This window comes from Tetrahymena thermophila (assembly GCF_000189635.1).
Source record: "Tetrahymena thermophila SB210 genomic scaffold scf_8254798, whole genome shotgun sequence".
In the NCBI taxonomy this organism is placed as follows: domain Eukaryota; phylum Ciliophora; class Oligohymenophorea; order Hymenostomatida; family Tetrahymenidae; genus Tetrahymena; species Tetrahymena thermophila.
Genome location: NW_002476554.1, coordinates 654,706 through 672,628, shown reverse-complemented (window position 1 = coordinate 672,628; position 17,923 = coordinate 654,706). Strand labels below are relative to the sequence as shown.

Here is a 17,923-nt window from a genome sequence, read left to right as displayed (position 1 = left end):
TAAAAATTCATATTTAATTAACTCCTTATTTGTAATATATTGCTGAAATAAAAACGGAAGTATATTAGTTATTTTATAATTTATTTAATAATAATAATTATTTATTTTTATTTTACATTTTAGAAATATATTAAAATATTATTCTGTCATTCATTTATTTAATTTTTTATTTATATCAGTGCTTAATATTTTAAACATTATCATGTTTTAGATTTTTATAAAATAATATTATATTACATTAATTTTATTGTTAATAATTTGCTATATATTAATATGTATTATTAAGATAATCTAGGTTAAATATTCATAATTAATTTTAAAGTTGAAATATAAAACACCTAAGTAATTTAATAAATTTTTTAATATCACCATTTTTCATTTATTAATTATTTAAAAAGAAATAAAAATATATCCTAATTGACAAACAATTATATATTTATTTATATATTTTATTTTGAGAATAATTAATTCTCTTACCATATTTATTTTAAAAAGATAATTTTAATAAAATAATATTATTTTCTTTTATAAAATTATTGAAATGATTATTTATTAATTTTTATTAAATTAATTAACTAGTTAGTTAGTTAATTTATCATCAATATAATCTAGCTAGATTTTTTAAAAGTTCTATAAAATATTTGTTATTCATTAATAGATTCAAAAACAAAAAAAACAGATTAATTTTAGAATTGCAAAATTTCTTTTAAATTATAAAAAATTCAAATTTATTAAATAGTTTGCAATTGTTTAGAATTATCAAACAAATAATAAGCAATATTTTCAATTAAAAAAATAGTAAGTAAAGTAGCACTAAAATAATGAAACCCATTAGAAGTAGTTCTTAAAAAAGTTTAGCAAATTCTGTAAATTCTAACAGAGCTTCTGAATGTATATAAGTCTGCATAAGACTAAGGCCTCTTCTAAGACCTTAAGAGGACGAAGAAGCCTGGGATATAAATAAAAAAACTTAATAAATTTATTCTTTAATTGATCAGAAATCTTCTTTAGTGACAAATAATGAAATTACTGAAAACATGTCTTTAAAAGATAGAAAGCGCTTAATCGAAGCAGGGAATAATTCAATATTTTTTACATTTGGTAAAACATTTACATTTTTACTGTTTGTTAAGAGGTTTAAAATAAAATCTGTTTGGATTTAATCATATTCAGTATAATTATAATTGGCAGTAGTAACTAATAATAATTGATGTTAAAATTAGATAACATGGAAGGACCAGAAGTCAGAACTCAAACTATTTATAATAAAATGGGTAAACATATCATCAATTCTGTTTTAGAAGGTTATCATGGATCTATATTATGTTATGGATAAACTACTTCAGGAAAAACGTTTACTATGTTAGGTTAACCAGAAAACCCTGGTATTCTACCTTGTAGTATAAGAGATATGTTTAATTTAATTTAAAAATAAGCTAATGAGGAATTTAATGTTTGGGTTAGTTATATGGAAATTTATAATGAAAATATTAATGATTTGTTGGCTCCCTAACAATAAAACCTTAAAATTATTGAAGATTCAAAGTGGGGGACTATTGTCCAAGGACTTAAAATGCAAAGAGTTTGGAATTTTGAATAGGCTATTGTCTTGATGAACTATGGCGAAGAGCATAGAAAATATCGTGAGACATCAATCCATGAGCACTCTTCTAGGTCTCACACAGTCTTCAAAATAGTAAAGAATATTTTTTTAATTGTTAATTAATTAACTTTTTATTCATTCATACCTAAATTAATTTTTTCCATCATATTTTATAGTATTTGGAAAGTTTTAGTAAAGACCTCAACTCTGGATACAAAAAGACAAGGTATTCATGCTTGGTAATACATTTTTTATTTTTTCAATAAAATCAATTCATTAAAAGTTAAAAATAAATAAATAAATAAATTATTTACAGTAAAACTTCATTTAGCTTAATTCCTCAATAAAAGATAGCAATCTATTAATATGTTAAAAATAAATACAAGTATGGTTGATGGTCATAAAAGAATTAAATAGATTTTCCAATAATGATCGATCTATATTAAATAAATTAAAAAAAAGAATTTTTGTTTCATTGATTTTTAAGGATTGAAAAAAAATTTTATTTTTTATTAAATAAATATAACAATAAGATACGATTAAATGATGTTCTGTTATTGATTAAAAATTAAATATTAAATAAATTTAATTTAGAGATTAAAACAAATGCAATTAAATAAAAACTAATAAATTTTTTATATAAATTAGAATCTAGTTGATCTAGCTGGATCAGAGAGATTATCTGAAATAGATTTTAACCCAAATACTTTAGGAGAAACTGGTTATATTAATAAAAGTTTATTTATTTTAGCGAATTGCATAAATAAGTTAGCAGAAGGTAAAAAACAACATATCCCTTATAGAGACTCTAAACTAACAAGAATATTAACTTAGGCTTTGGGTGGTAATTCATTTACTTCAATTATTTGTTGTGTTTCTCCTGCAGTTTGCAATTTTAATTAAACTTTATCAACACTAAGATTTGCTACTAGGGCTAAAATTATATAAAATAAACCAATAATAAATGAAATTGGAGATGACATTAGTGATAATTAATCTGTTAGCTTCAATGAATATAAAAAATTAGAAGAAAATTTAGGCTAAGTAAGAATATATTTATTAATTTATTTATAGCTATTTAATATATATTTATTTAAACTCTAAATAATATGAACAGCAACTAAAAGAAAATCAAACTCTTTCACAATAAAACATTCAATTAAAAAATGAAATTTCTTTGCTACAGAATAAAATGGCAGATATGTCTTTTGAACTGAATGAGTTGATGAATTCAATCACTTTAGAAAGAAAAAAATCTGAAGCTTTAGAATAAGATTCAAAGAGATAAAAAATAACTTCAGTAACTAATATTTAGATTAAAAAACAAATCAAATTCCTTTATGATTAATTGATTTATTTATTTTTTATTATAATTATTTATTAGGGGAATGATTTACTTTAATAATCGAATTAAGAACCAGCATCAATAAACCATTAAGATAAGCTTTAAAATAGCTTATTAAAAAATATTAACAACGAGTAGACATTTTTAGAAAATGCTATTAACCTCGTAATCCCTATGATTAAAGAAGCTCTTCAGTTAAAAACTCAAGATATATCTCATGAAATGGAATACTTCTATGTTGAAAGTAAAAAGATAGCATAGCTTTATCAGTAAATTGAGCTTTGATAATATCAAAATATATTTCTATTTAATTGAAATTTTATTCTTTTTAAGTAAACAAAAAACATGTTTAAAGAATAAATAAAATTATCTATTCAAGATAATCAAAATTTTATAAAAATTTACAAAAATGTTATTTTCTTTGAAATTTTTATTAATAATTAAATAAACCAATTATTTACTTACAAAAATAGAAAAGAATTGTACACATTATAAAATAAATACTCAGAGGGTATTAAGCAGATTGTTAAATAAATATGCTAAGAAGAGAAATAATTTTTACCAATAAAATCTTTCGTAGAGACTTTGAGCACTCTCAATAGCATCAGCTAATAGAATTGGGAAAATAAAGATTTTTAGAAAAAAGGGTCCTAGGCAGCTAATGAGGGATTAGATAAATAAGTTTAAAGAAAGCAAAACGCTAGTAATTAAGAGGAAGAAAATGATGAAGTTTTGTAGAGTGGAAGGATTCTTATATAAAAAATAGAAGAAAAGTAGCTATTTAGAAATATTTAATATAGCTTTATGGATATAATAAATTAATTAGAGCTTAAAGAAAGTATGAATGAGTAATAAATATAAATTATTTTATTTTCTCTTAAGAATCAATACGATTAGCTTTAGAAGTAATATGATGATGAATATGAAAAATATAGAAATGAGCTAGAGTTCTTTTACAGAAGAAAAATTAGTGTCATCAAAAATTAACAGATTTCTGGTTATAATTCTATATCTCTTTTGTAAGAAATCACTTAAGATCATGAAAGCAAATTAACCATTTTAAGACATATATACGAATAAGAAAAGAATCATCTGGAATAAGCTTATATTGCTACTATTAAGCAAATCGAAGACTGTATTCATAGAAATTCGTATGGTAGCATTCCCTATAACAATTAAGAAGTGTACAAATTAAGCAATGGTAATCTTAAAGAAGCTGGATACTTTAGAAATTATGATGAAAGTTAAACAGAAAACTCTCTTTAATACGATTCAAGTTATGCGTCTAGCATTAATTAAAGTGGGATGTCTAAAGCAGGAGACAACTCACTTCATAGAAAAGATATAAACAGTTAAAAGTTTTTGTAAGCTAATAAGCAGCAATAGGCACTTTTTAAAACACCGAAATTCGATTAATTTATTATAAATGTAAGTAATTTACATTAAATAAATATTTTTATAAAATTATTTGTAAATTTATAAATTTTTTTTAGCAAAACAATTCTACAAGATCAAATGAACCAAATAGGATACAAAACGAATTAGAAAGTCAAATAACCCTCTAAAAGCCATAATATAATGGCATCATTTACATATGGGGTAATGGTAAAGATGGTAGATTAGGAATAGAAGGAGAAAAACCTTTTAAATTCCCACAAATTATACCTAATATTTAAGCCTGTTAAGTGAGTCTTGGCTATCACCATTCAGCTTGTATCTCAAATTAAGGTTAAATTCTTACATGGGGTAGAGGAAATAGAGGGCAATTAGGTAAATTTTTATATCTTATTAAATTCTTCAATAAATATTTATTTATTAAAAGGACATTCTAGTTTTGAAAACTGTCTTTTACCAACACCTGTCAATTTCTTTAGCAAGGTAAAAATATATTTTTTAATTATTTGACATTAATAGATATATATTTATCTACATATTATTACTGCAAACTTTAAGAACTTATATAAATTACTATTTTTAAGCTCTTTAATTTTTATTATTTTTAAAAAATAACGATTAATGAGATAAATATAAAAATTATTTTCAGAAAAAAGAAAAAATAAGGTTTATAAGTAACTAACTTAATGAATTCAATAAAAAAATTAAATTAAAATAGATGTCCATAGTCAGTGTTGGTTGTGGATGGTAGCATACTTTAGCACTCAGTAATGATGGACGAGTTTTTTCATGGGGGTTTGGAGAAGATGGATAACTTGGTTTGGGTGATTATTAAAGTCAAAATAGTCCTTAATTTATAAACTCACTAGAAGGGTATTTTGTAACTTAAATTAATGCAGGTCACAGTCATTCTTCAGTAATTACCTCAGAAGGTATTTTCATGATGTTTGGCTGTAATATAGACCATAGATTAATGAATAAAACTAATTAAAACTAATTTTTGCCTTGTATAACTGAGCTTGAATTTTTAAGATAGGAATACGGCTCTGATTATAATGCTGTTAAGGCATCTTTAGGTGTCAATCACTCTGCTGTGATAACAAGTAATTATTTTAATTTAATTTCTTTAAAAACAAAAAAATCTTTTACATCCTAATAGAAAATGGAAATTTATATACAAGTGGCCTTGGAAATGAAGGTCAACTAGGCAGTTTTATAAGTGAAGATACTCCTAATAGTTTGATGATTTAAAAAAATAGCAACGAAATGAGTGAATATTCTAAATTTGAAGAAGAACAATAAGAAAATTAAGATTAATTTGATAGAATATGTTACTTTAACAAAGTCAATTTCTTCAACAAGAAAAATAAAGCAATTTAAGTATCTTGTGGCGATAGCTTTACATTAGTAATAAATGGTATGCATTTATTTTTCTTTGTAATTTTAAGAGATTTTTTATTATATTTTTTATATTAAAAGAGTAAAGCTAAGTATATTCTTTTGGTAAGGGTTCGTATTATAGGTTAGGTCATTTAGATATACAAACAAATCAAAATGTATATGAGCCTAAATTAATAGAATCGCTTAAAAATTTCAAAATAACTTCTGTTTCAACAGGATGTAGACACGCTGTAGCAATAACAAATGACGGTAAAGTATATACTTGGGGATTCAATTTCTATGACCAGCTTGGTCTTGGTGACTCTGAGAAAGATTATCAACAGTAAAATATTCTTTTTAAAAATATTATTAACAATTAAAAACAAAAAAAGGCCTACCAAGGTAACAAAACTTAGCGGATTAAATGTAAAATAAAGTAGCTGTGGATATTTCCACACCTCAGTCTTAGTTGTCTGACATAAAATTTGATTTACTTATTTAAATACATAAAAAAACTATTTATATTATATAATTAATAAATACTTTCTGTAATTATCTTTTGAGTCAAATGTATGTGTTAGTTAGTAAATTATTTATTTATTTATTTTTATATATATTATTTATTCTTACTATAAATTTTTACAAAAACTGGCTGGAATACTCTTTTACAAAAATAACATTTAAAAATATTTGATTTATATATATATATTATTACTTTAACTTTATATTGTTATTTTAAATGAAAATTTTAATTCCTTTGTCTGTTTTATTTATTTATTTAGTATTTTCAGATCAGATAATTCTTAAAAAAAAAAAAATTAAAAAATAGAAAATTTAGTTTATTTGTAAATTTAATTTTTTATTCTTGATTTTGTTTTTATTTATTAATTTATTTTTGTTTTTAATCTTAATATTTTTTATCTTTTATCTTTTATTATTTGTATTTTTTATTTATTTATTTAGTTATTTTTTTATTTGTTTTTATTTAATTTAATTTATTTATTTTTTAATTTTTATTGTCTAGTTTTTGTTTGCTTTTAATTATTTGATTTTTCCTCTTTTTCTTTAAAAATTATTTATTTGAATAGTTCCTCAAACGTCATTTTTCCTCACATTCTCAAATCTCTGTCTATCTGTCTCTATGCTTCTCTTTTATAATCTTCGAGTTTTATTTAAAAAATACTAATTATACATTTTAGAATACTAATAAAGAATTTTAAGATTATATCTTGTTTATTTATTTTTTTTGTTTTTGAATTAACAATCGTCTAATTTAAAACCATTAATATGTTTGTTTTAAATAGACATTTATTAGTAAAATTATATTTTTTGACTAGGCCATTATCTTTTAATCGATTGTTTAAAAACTTTGTGTTTAATCTCATTTAGCAAATAAGGTTGATTTGACTATATCGCATTGTTTTTTTGCTTTAAATGAGGATATGGGCTTTAAAAACTTAGATAAAGTCTAATCAAAAAAATATACTTTTACCTTTTTTTTTTAATAATTTTTTCTTATTAATTAATTATTATATTATTTTCTTTTTCCTTGAAGAAGTTTGTGTGAGTGGAAAAAAAGAAAGAAATTTAATCAAGATAAATAATTGGGAAATTGATAACTTTTTAATTAAAAAATATTCAAGCAGAAAAACTAATTGACCATATTTTATCAGATGAAATGAATTAAGTGTGATATTATTTATTAACTTTCTTTAAATTTAATTCAACTTGGATAAAATCACTTTAAAAAGAAATAATTAATCTCTTGCATGCATGTAAACAAACAAAAAATAAATAAAACAGAAATAAATATTTTATTATTCTGATAACAAATCAATCTGTGAAATGAATTTGAATTTTAGCAGGAGCAAAGAGCTTTTTGTCAGTTACGTGAATAATAAGACCTTCTTAGTAATGACCTTCAGCGATAAGTTAAGTAAAACTCATAGGTAGTTTTTCAGCATGTTAGTTTCTCATGACAACAGGAATTAACATAGAACCATTATCAGCGGTCAAGCTAGGATCAGTTAATTCGAAAGGCTTTTCTTTAAGTAAATCTTATAATTCTTATAATTTAGTGCTTCTGCTGATTTTCACTGTTTGAGGTAAGCTGCTGCAGACAATACATTTTTCGTTTCTTTCATAGGGGAAAGTTAATGTAGAAACTCTAATTTATGCAATTTAATAAAATAAATATTATTTATTTATTTAATTTAATAATTATTTATTTATTTTTTTGTTAAAATTTAATTAAGTTTAAAATTAAATTATAAAAGAAAGATTTAAAAATTATAAGAAACTTTTAAAATATTGAGCTAGCTTAATACATACAAATTGGCATATTAATTGTTGATTAAAATAAGTATTTACCCAGTATTTCCCATATATTAGAAGTAATCTTTGATATTGAGAGATTGTTGCAAGAAAGCCTTGAAAGCTTCATTAGCACAAGAAGCGGCAATAATAGCATTAGTAGAGGCAATAGCAGGGATAATATTTTTGACAACACCAATAGTCTTGTTATAGTCGACTCCCTTGATATTGAATTATTCAGCTCTCTTTTTAGCAGTTTCATAAATCCAAGTCATATCTTCCATGCTGTCCTTGTCAGCCTTTCTAGTAGGGAAAGCTAAATCCCATTCATGAAGATAAGCATACATGATGCAATGCTCAGGAATTCTAGGAGTACTAGCCAAAGTACAAGAGTTGTAACTTTGTTGTTTAGGTAAAGTTCCTAAAGTGCATTCGTAGCAAGCAGTTTCATAAGGAACAATAAGCTATTTGATACGAAATAGAATTAATCAATTCATTTCAAAATTTTAAATGTCATTTAATTCAATAAATTATAAAAATTTTTTCAATTATTCAAAATAAAATATCCTCCTCTGAATAATTTATTGATTTGCTAAATAAATTATTTATCATTGATTTGATAACTCAAACAATTAAAAATTTATTAAATTCTATTTTGCTTGCTAAGTTAGCTCTTATTCCATTCTCATATTTAGATTATTTTTGTTTTAAATGTTGATATAATTTATGTGCTTCAATCAATCTTAAAGATCAAATAAATCAATAAACAATTTATTTCATTCTGAATAAGAAAATTTTATGAAATTTGTTTATTTTTTGCTTTAAAAAGATAAAGAAAATATGTTGAATTTAGGCTTTCTTAAAAATGCTTGTTAATTATTTACTCTTGCTTAGCCCTTGAAGCCTTCAGTACCTCCATCGACTAAACGGATTTATGTTTCAATTTTAACTTTTTAGTCTTCATCAAATTAGCATAAGCCATGGACAAGAGAATTCAACCATCTTCTAGCTTCTACGTTATCCAAACCTGCAATAATAACTTAAAATTGTCTATAGAATTCATCGTCTTTTTCTTAAATTTTTCCGATGTGGGCAGTAACCTTGCATCCTGGAACTCTATAATAATTAATTGATTAAAAATGAGTCAACAAGTATGATGCAAACTTATTTAAAGCAGTAATGAGATATAATTGAACACGTACCTTCTCATGATGAAGTCAGCAGCAACTTGACTTTTGAATTTACCTACATCCTTCATTCTAAAAAGGAACTATCTATTTAAATTAGTAAGATCAATAGTGTCCAAATCTATAACGTGAATATCCTTGACTCCAGATAAGGCTAAATCCTTCAAGATTTCACAACCTAAACCACCAGCTCCGACAACTAAAACTTTAGCTGATTCAAGATACATTTCTAAAAGCTCATCACTAGGCTCAAACAAATCTCCCTTGAACTAGGTATCTCTTTCAAAAATGTTGGTGATATCTTTCCAACGGTTCCTTTCGTTAATCTCTAATTCCATTTTTATATTTGCTAAATTACTTTTTTGTATAATTGATGTAAAAGTTTGTTTATTTATTAATATTTTTGTTATTTATTACTTCTATCAAAAAGATTTGCGAGTTGGATACTATTTTTATTTACTTAATTATAATATCTATTTAATGGGAAAAAAAGTAGTTTTTGCTTTATTCTTTTAAGGATTTTGATATTTATTATTTATTCTTTTTGATAGACTTGATTAATTAATCAATCAATTAATTCATGATTTAATGCAAATAATAAACAGGAAACAAACAAAGAAAGAAAGTGTTTAGATTGTTTTCGTTAATAAAAATAAAATCTTAGCTAGAAACAATAACTATTGTTTGAATAGACATCATTAAAAAATCTAGCCAACATTAATTATCAGATCAGATTTGATAAAAAATGATTATTTCTAAATCATCTTTAAAGATAGAAAAGATTATTACTACTCAGAATAAATAAGATTAAGTTTTTATCAAATTTTATCAGCCAGTCCTCATTTTTATTCTCAATTTAAATTAATATTTAAATGTTTTTAGAAAGATTTAAACTTATAAAATTATTAACTGTGATGTATTCTAAAATCATTAAAATAATTTTAAAAATATATTTCCTCCTTTACGATGAAATAAAAATGTCGTATTAAAAAATATAAGAATGAATTTGATAAATAATTAAAAAAATAAATACATTTTTTTTATCAAATGACTGAATCTCTTATTTATTTTAGAATGGTATTTTATAACCAAAAAAATTATTTTATTTAATTAAAAGAAAAGGTTCAAGAAATAATTTATTAAAATTAATATTTAATCAAAACGTTTTAAACATTTTACTGGATAGTTTCTTTTTTTAATTGAAAGAAAGTAATTTAGTTGAGTGATATTAAAAATCATTCATAGTTGATTTATTTGAGATAGACATCTATATATTTTTTCAAAATCTATTTAATTTTATAAAGGTAATAATTAATTAATATTCAAAATATAATCAAGAATATTTTCAAAATAATAATGATTAAATATAAATGCTTCCTTCCTAGTGAAAGAATGCCCTTTATATGCCAAGTAAATTTGCAAGATCTTTGTCCTTGATATCAAATAAGAAGATTACTTATGCTTATGTTTAAAGAGATTCTTAAAAAATTCTTTTTTATTTCTAATAATAAGATCTTTTAAATCGAATTAAAATAGTAGACTTTTTATGGAAGCTCACTTGATGATTATAAATCTATTATAAATATTTTTATCCTAGAAATAAATTATTAAAAAATAAAGAAAGACCTTTCTAAAAAATAGTGATACATTCCACTTCACTAGATTTTATAAAGTCATTTAACTATTGGAAGTAGTATAAAATAAAAATATATTTGTTTTCACTATCAACATATTAAATATATATATTTGAATTTTATTAGTTTAAATATAATCGTTTATTTATTTGATTAGAGTTTAGTCAAATATTGTATTTTTAATTATTTTACTTTTATACTGAAAAATTAAAAAATTAATTCACCATAAAATTATAAGAAATATTTTTTTTATAAAAAATTAAATTAATTTTATTTTATGCTGTTTCTTTGTTAGTTTTAGTTAAAAGCAATAAATAAACTTTTTCAAATTCTAAAATGCATGCACTTAAGATTACAGAAATTTTATCAGAATTGATAATAGCCAAATTATTCATTTACACTATCAAATTAAACAATAAATCTTTTTTTTAAATAAAAGTATAAGAAAGTTTAAATAGTTATTTATGATAGCAAATTTAAATTGTATGAAATAAAATATTTTTATAAAAAATAAATAATTAAAAAATAATTAAAATTAATAATAATTATTTTACTTACATTTTATTTATTTATTTATTTATTTATTTATTTATCTCTCTATCATATCTCAGTTAATATTGTAAATTCTTCAGATATTATTATTAGTTTCTATTTTTGGTGAGTAAAAAAAATTAAAATAAGAAAGAAAAAATAAATTTACAATCATGTGTTAAAAATTTAATAATGTAATCTATTTATTCTAAATGAAATAATCAAAATTTATTAGACTTTATTTTATTTCAAAAAAAATTACTAATTTTAAATTTCCCAAGAAGTATTGTCTAGTCTTCCACATAATCATGAGTAACATTTTTAAATTTATTTATAAAATCTAATAAAAAATTCAATTCTCATATTTGCAAATAAGATTTCTTGGCCACATCAAAAATTTCTTTCTTTTCAGGAAACATGCATGTATCCATGGTAATTAATTCTATATTGGTTTCTAAACTATTAAACAAGTAAATAGTCATATATTGCTAGTTAGTTTATAAAAATAGCTATAGCTAATTTATACTAAATTTATTTATTCATTAAAATATAAAAAATAGAAAAATAAAATATGCTAAAAAAAATTGTATTAGCTGCTATAGCATTGTCAGCTCTCTTTGGATTATGGTTCTGTAGTCAGCAGAATTATGTTTAATTGAAAGAGTTCACAAAGTATTATGGTGATTGTACCTATTAGTAAGCTGATTTTTCTATGATTGGACCAGAAGATGCTGTATTTTATGATGAGAATACACTAATAGGTTGTCATTCCAATCTTTTAAAAATATATATTGGAATTCCTTTAAATGAGATAGAAAATGGTGGCTGCTATGCTGTGACTGGTATTGCTTCTTAAAATCTCTAGATATAAAAATTAGAATTAATTGGGTATCCTAAAGAATTAGACTTTTACCCTCATGGATAATACATTATAGAAAATACATACTATGTTTGTAATCATGGATATGAAAAATCTGATGGGGATAGAATAGATGTCTTTGATGTTGTCAAGAGTCAAAATAATACAATTTACCTATAATTTAAATATTTCACTCATTTAGGCCCTAGATTTACAGGAGATGCGAATGATTTGGTAGTATTAAATAATTAAAGATTTTTGGTGACTGACTGGTATCCAATAGCATTCCCTCTTGAAGGCCCTAGTCACTTGACAAATTTAGAAAAAATTAAAATTTAGACATTCTAAGCTCTTAAAATTAGAGGATCTCATCTATGGGATTGTTAATTTAAGATTAATTAACTAGCTGAATGCGAAATAGTAGAAGGAAGTGATGGAGTGATGGTTAATGGTGTAGCATTCGACCAGAAGGAAACTATTTTAACCTCAGATACCATAGGCTAAAAGCTACGCTCATTTAAAATATAAGGAGATGGTTCTTTGAAGCTTCATCAGGTCATTGATACTAGACTTGCTGCCGATAACATTAATTTTGATAAAGTTAGAAACTAATTTTTAGTTGCTGGCACTTTAAACTCTGAAAAAGACTCTTAAGTTCTTGCAAAAAATATGACAGCTAGTATAGAATTAATTTAAAATAACCCAGGAAATTAATCTTTAGTAACATATTGGGCAGGTGTTGATATTGTCAAGTTAGAAGAATAGACTAACTAACTTATTACAGAAGAACTTTTCACAGCTGAAAAAGCTAATGTAATCGTAGCTGGAGGACTAGTATCTCATTCTGGAGATTTTCTGTTTTTAACATCGTATGGTGACAAATCAATTTCCGTTTGCAAAAAATAAAATTGAAAGAGCAGAATAAAGATTTAAGAAATTTTTACTGCTAATCTATCTATCTATATATACATTTACAGATTTACAGAGAAAGTTTACAGATTTATAATTTATAATAAATATAAAAAGCAAATTATATATATACATACATAAGTTTCATTATAAAATTAAAAAATATAAAAGTAAGCATGTTTGTTACACATTTTTCTCATTCATTTTAAGGTTAAATTATATTTTAAAATTTACTATTGTTAGAAATAATTAAAAATATCATTAAAAACGATTATCAGATCATACCCACCATTTATTTTTATGTATTCTTAACAAAAAAATAAAAAAAATCAAGAAAAAAGAGTGGGGTTTCGTAAATTATGTAAGATAATTAAAATTCAAAATATTTCTACTGCTGATTGATAGTTAAATAAAGGGAATCTGAAATAAGAAAAAAAATTATCAACCATAGAAATAGAAGAAAAAACTATTAAATTTTCTTTTAAGGTGGGATTTAAGATATGTGAAAAATCTTAATTTTATTACCTATAAATGATACATACTCATTTATAAATAATATAAATAATATAATAAAGTAAAAAATATAATTCATTTATTAAAAAAGTAAGTAATTATATTTAAAAGAAAATAAATGGAAAATTTATAAAAATAAGATAATTGTTGTTGTATTCTTCCTAAAACAGCAAAACTCTTTTTATGCACTGATAATCCAAGTAAAAGTTTTCTCCTTAATATCAATGAAAAAGAGTATGATTTTTTAAGTTTAGAGGCTTTGTATGATAAGGCTAATCTTGTATTTGCCTCTAAAAATAAGCATTTTGAAATTGATTAATATTCAATTAAAAGCTTTTATGCTATGTCTCCTGATTCATAATAACTATTAGCAAAATCTCAATTTAATTAACTTCCTATTTACTTTAGTCAAAAATAAATATCTTTCGATATTGATATTGAGTTCAATAATGAATTAGTTCATTTAACATTGCCTTATAACATTTCAAATGAAAAATTGCTGGGTATTTTATCTGAATAGTTTCATATCAAATTAAAATAGCTTTATTTATTGGATGCAAAAAAACTAATTGATGATAATCTAAACAAGTACAAAAAATTAAATTTATATTGCACTGAAAACTACATTTATATTGATGAAAATTAATATTTTGTTGATATGAATCTTACTTTAAAATAAAATGGTGTATTGTTTGATTTTAATAGATTCCCTTATCTTTTCAAGTAAAATTAAATGGTAAATCTTAATAAGGCTTTAATTCAATTAGAAATATAAAATGGAGAAAAATTCTCTTCATTAGGAATTATTGATGTTTATATCGAGGATTCCTTGTAAAAAATAAGAAGTGATTACAGTTTAGATGATATACACAAGCTCTATCATGAACTGTTTCCTGAATAAGAGCTAATAAAGCGTTTACATAAAGCAGAAACAGAAGAAGGTTTAACAAAGTATTTCAAAAAAGAAGAGTTTTTGTTTGTCAAGACTTTAAGTGGCTAAACAATTAAACTAGATTACGATAGCTCTGATACAATTGATAATATCAAAAATAAAATTTATGATATAGAAGGGATCCCTCCAGATCAATAAAGACTAATTTTTCCTGGTAAAATTTTGGAGAATGGATATACATTATCTGATTATAATATATAAAATGGGAGTACAATTCATCTAGTCTTATGTTAGCGTGGCGGAGTAACAGCTAAAAAATTTGTTGATATTTAAAATGAAAAATCAAAGAAAGTGATCGAATTTTCAGCTTATGCTCCAGTTTATCGGGTTGCTTGTGATGGAATTAATATTGAAGGTTATTGTAAAAATGAAAAATGCCCTTATTATGATAAGCTTGTTATATCAAAGGTTGGATATAAATCGATTGAGGTAATTAAAGATGAATATAATGAAATTAAATGTCCCTACTATTATTGTCAAAATTCTATTGAATTGGTTACCTGTGGATTTTCAAACTGTAAATATAAATGGAGTGGGATAAAAATAGAATAAGGAAGTTAAAAGTAGGTTGTTTCTCCTCTATTGATAGCAGCGCAAGACTCTTACACAAGATACAATCCACTCAATGATGACTTAACTTCAAATTCAATCTAATGGTAGGAACTTTACATATTTGCAAAACCCTTATAATAAAATAAAATTGAGTGTTCGATTTGTACTAAATATGTAGAAAAAGAAATCTAAACATCAATTTTTGAAATTTGTTTGGATTAAGATTAGCATAAATGCCATAATTCTTGCTTAGAATAACTTCCTAATGATATTAAAAAGTTATGTCCTTTATGTATTAGAATATGGTGAAATAAATTATTAAAATAAAAACATTTTAAAATTAAACTATGTTTTTAGTTATATTTTATCAGTAAATCCACAAACATTTTTATTTGTTAGTAAGCCAATTTTTTTAAAAGAAACAAAAATATTTTCATAAAATCATTTATTAAAATTATCAAATCTATCAACCAATTTTAAAATACAGTTAGTTAGTTAGTTATTTTAAGAGTTTTTTTATTAAAAAATATTAAAAAAGGGAGTATGTAATTATATAAATAATAAAATATATTTTTTCAATATCCGTAAGTAAGGTTGAAAAAGCATACCCTAACACCCCTGTTAATACTTTATTATTTACTGAAATCAAGTTTTATAATTCCAGTTATTTTAATATGCCAAATAGTTTAAATTTTTACACAATCTATCTTAAGATAAAGTTAAATTCTAATATCTACTTATTTAATTAAATACTACTTATTTTAATAATAAACCATATTTTTAATTGTTTTTCTTGAAAAATAACTAAAATGTTTTAAAATAAAACTAAATATAAGTAAAAAATAACTATTTTAATAAAACTAGGGTTTTCAAAATTATAGTTTTTTTGGATTTTAATTAAACCATTTGAAAGTAAATAAATAATTTATTAGTTAGAGATGTTAAAAATTTTGTAATCAATTTGATAAAACTAAGTAACAAGATGGATTAATAAATATTAGATACATATCTTAAAGAAAATTAAACGTACATTTAACATTACATAAATTTTGTCAGATTTAATTAATTATGTTCAAATATTTATTTTTATAATGTAAATTTATATGAAACTAATCTTATTCATTTTTAATAATAAAAGAATTATTTAAGTTAATATCTCGGTTTTTAATATATCTATCTAAGATTAGAAATAAATGAAGCTGATTACTATTTTTTGAAGTTTAAATTAAAATAATAAAAATAAATCATATTCAAGGCTAGTTTTAAATATTAGAAAAAAACAGAGATCATAATTTATATTTGAATTAATTAAAACAACAATACATTTTAAATTGTTCTTAATGATTAAAAAAATTGTTATTACTGCAACAATAATATCAGCTTTGTCTGGAATTCTGTTCTATGGTATTAACAACGATACTGGTTTAAGAGAGTTCACTAAATATTATGGGGAATGCGAATATCAATAAGCTGATTTCTAGATGATTGGACCTGAAGATGCAGTATTTTTTGATGAAGACACACTGATAGGATGTCATACCAACCTTTTAAAAATGTATATACTAGGAATTCCTTTAGATCAGATCGAAAAAGGAGGATGCTACGCTGTGACAGGAATTGCTTCATAATAGTTTAATATATAACAATTAAAATTAATTGGATACCCAAAAGAATTGAACTTTTTCCCTCATGGATAATATATTAAAGGAAACACTTACTATGTTTGCAATCACGGCTATGAAAAATCAAATGGAGATAGAATAGAAGTTTTTGAAGTTGTTAAGAGTAAAAATGGTGACATATCTCTTGTGTTTAAATATTTCACTCATTTAGGCCCAAGATTTACAGGAGATGCTAATGACTTGGTTGTGTTAGACAATCAAAGGTTTTTAGTGACTGACTGGTTCCCAATAGCATTCCCTCTTGAAGGACCTAGTCATTTATCTTAAGCAGAAAGAGATCAAATTTAAATGTTTTAAGAGAAAAAAATTAGAGGATCTCATCTATGGGAATGCTAATTTAAGATCAATTAGCTAGCTGAATGCAAAATTGTAGAAGAAAGTAATGGAGTTATGGTTAACGGAGTAGCATTTGATCAAAAGGATACTATTTTGATTTCTGACACTTTGGGTTAAAAGTTACGCTCATTTAAAATCTAAAAGGATGGTTCCTTGAAGTTTCACTAGGTTATTGATACCAGATTGGCTGCTGATAACATTAATTATGACTAAGTTAGGAATTAATTTTTGGTTTCTGGAACTTTAAATTCATAAAACGATATGTAAAATCTGATTCCAAATGTATAATAAGTTTAGTATAACCCAGGAAATAAATCCATCATAACTTATTGGGCAGGCGTTGATATTGTCAAGTTAGACGAAGAAACTAATTAACTTATTACCTCAGAACTTTTCACAGCTGAAAAAGCAAATGTAATTGTAGCTGGAGGATTAATATCTCATTCTGGAGATTTTCTATTTTTAACATCATATGCTGATAAATCAATATCAATATGCAAAAAATAAAATTGAAATATCAAAAAAAATTTATCAATTTTTAAACAAAATAATTTTTTAAATAAATAAAATGAATACGTTTAATAAAAAATTATTTTACTTAGTGCTTTATAAAGAAACTTTATATTTCAAATAAATGAAAATTTTATATAAATAAATATTTCCCCTATTAAATATACTTTTTATTTATTGGCAGAATCTTTCTCATGAAAAAAATTTTTTATTTAAAATATC

General features: G+C 23.0%; 5 protein-coding genes across 5 annotated transcripts; 4 read left to right on the top strand and 1 right to left on the bottom strand. All coding sequences in view use genetic code 6, as the record gives it.

The window, feature by feature from the left end:
• Positions 1–821: 821 nt before the first annotated feature.
• On the top strand, positions 822–6,200 carry TTHERM_00185360 (kinesin motor catalytic domain protein; the record flags this gene model as incomplete). Its single annotated transcript, XM_001008807.2, has 13 exons — positions 822–1,101; positions 1,224–1,696; positions 1,780–1,842; positions 2,252–2,647; positions 2,721–2,903; positions 2,988–3,217; positions 3,422–4,376; positions 4,442–4,718; positions 4,771–4,826; positions 5,062–5,446; positions 5,503–5,760; positions 5,823–6,066; positions 6,116–6,200. 13 exons carry the CDS (start codon positions 822–824, stop codon positions 6,198–6,200), a joined length of 3,885 nt encoding a protein of 1,294 aa, XP_001008807.2.
• A 1,356-nt stretch (positions 6,201–7,556) lies between these two features.
• Positions 7,557–9,561, bottom strand: TTHERM_00185350 (ubiquitin-activating enzyme E1, protein; the record flags this gene model as incomplete). Its single annotated transcript, XM_001008806.3, has 4 exons — positions 7,557–7,890; positions 8,094–8,500; positions 8,921–9,152; positions 9,239–9,561. The coding sequence occupies 4 exons, from the start codon at positions 9,559–9,561 to the stop codon at positions 7,557–7,559; spliced, it is 1,296 nt and encodes a 431-aa protein (XP_001008806.1).
• Positions 9,562–11,959: 2,398 nt separating this feature from the next.
• TTHERM_00185340 (transmembrane protein, putative) lies at positions 11,960–13,159 on the top strand (the record flags this gene model as incomplete). Its single annotated transcript, XM_001008805.1, has 1 exon — positions 11,960–13,159. The coding sequence occupies one exon, from the start codon at positions 11,960–11,962 to the stop codon at positions 13,157–13,159; it is 1,200 nt and encodes a 399-aa protein (XP_001008805.1).
• A 628-nt stretch (positions 13,160–13,787) lies between these two features.
• TTHERM_00185330 (ubiquitin) lies at positions 13,788–15,482 on the top strand (the record flags this gene model as incomplete). Its single annotated transcript, XM_001008804.1, has 1 exon — positions 13,788–15,482. One exon carries the CDS (start codon positions 13,788–13,790, stop codon positions 15,480–15,482), a length of 1,695 nt encoding a protein of 564 aa, XP_001008804.1.
• A 1,031-nt stretch (positions 15,483–16,513) lies between these two features.
• Positions 16,514–17,704, top strand: TTHERM_00185320 (transmembrane protein, putative; the record flags this gene model as incomplete). The annotated part of the gene is made up of 1 exon (XM_001008803.1): positions 16,514–17,704. One exon carries the CDS (start codon positions 16,514–16,516, stop codon positions 17,702–17,704), a length of 1,191 nt encoding a protein of 396 aa, XP_001008803.1.
• Between the last annotated feature and the right edge of the window lie 219 nt (positions 17,705–17,923).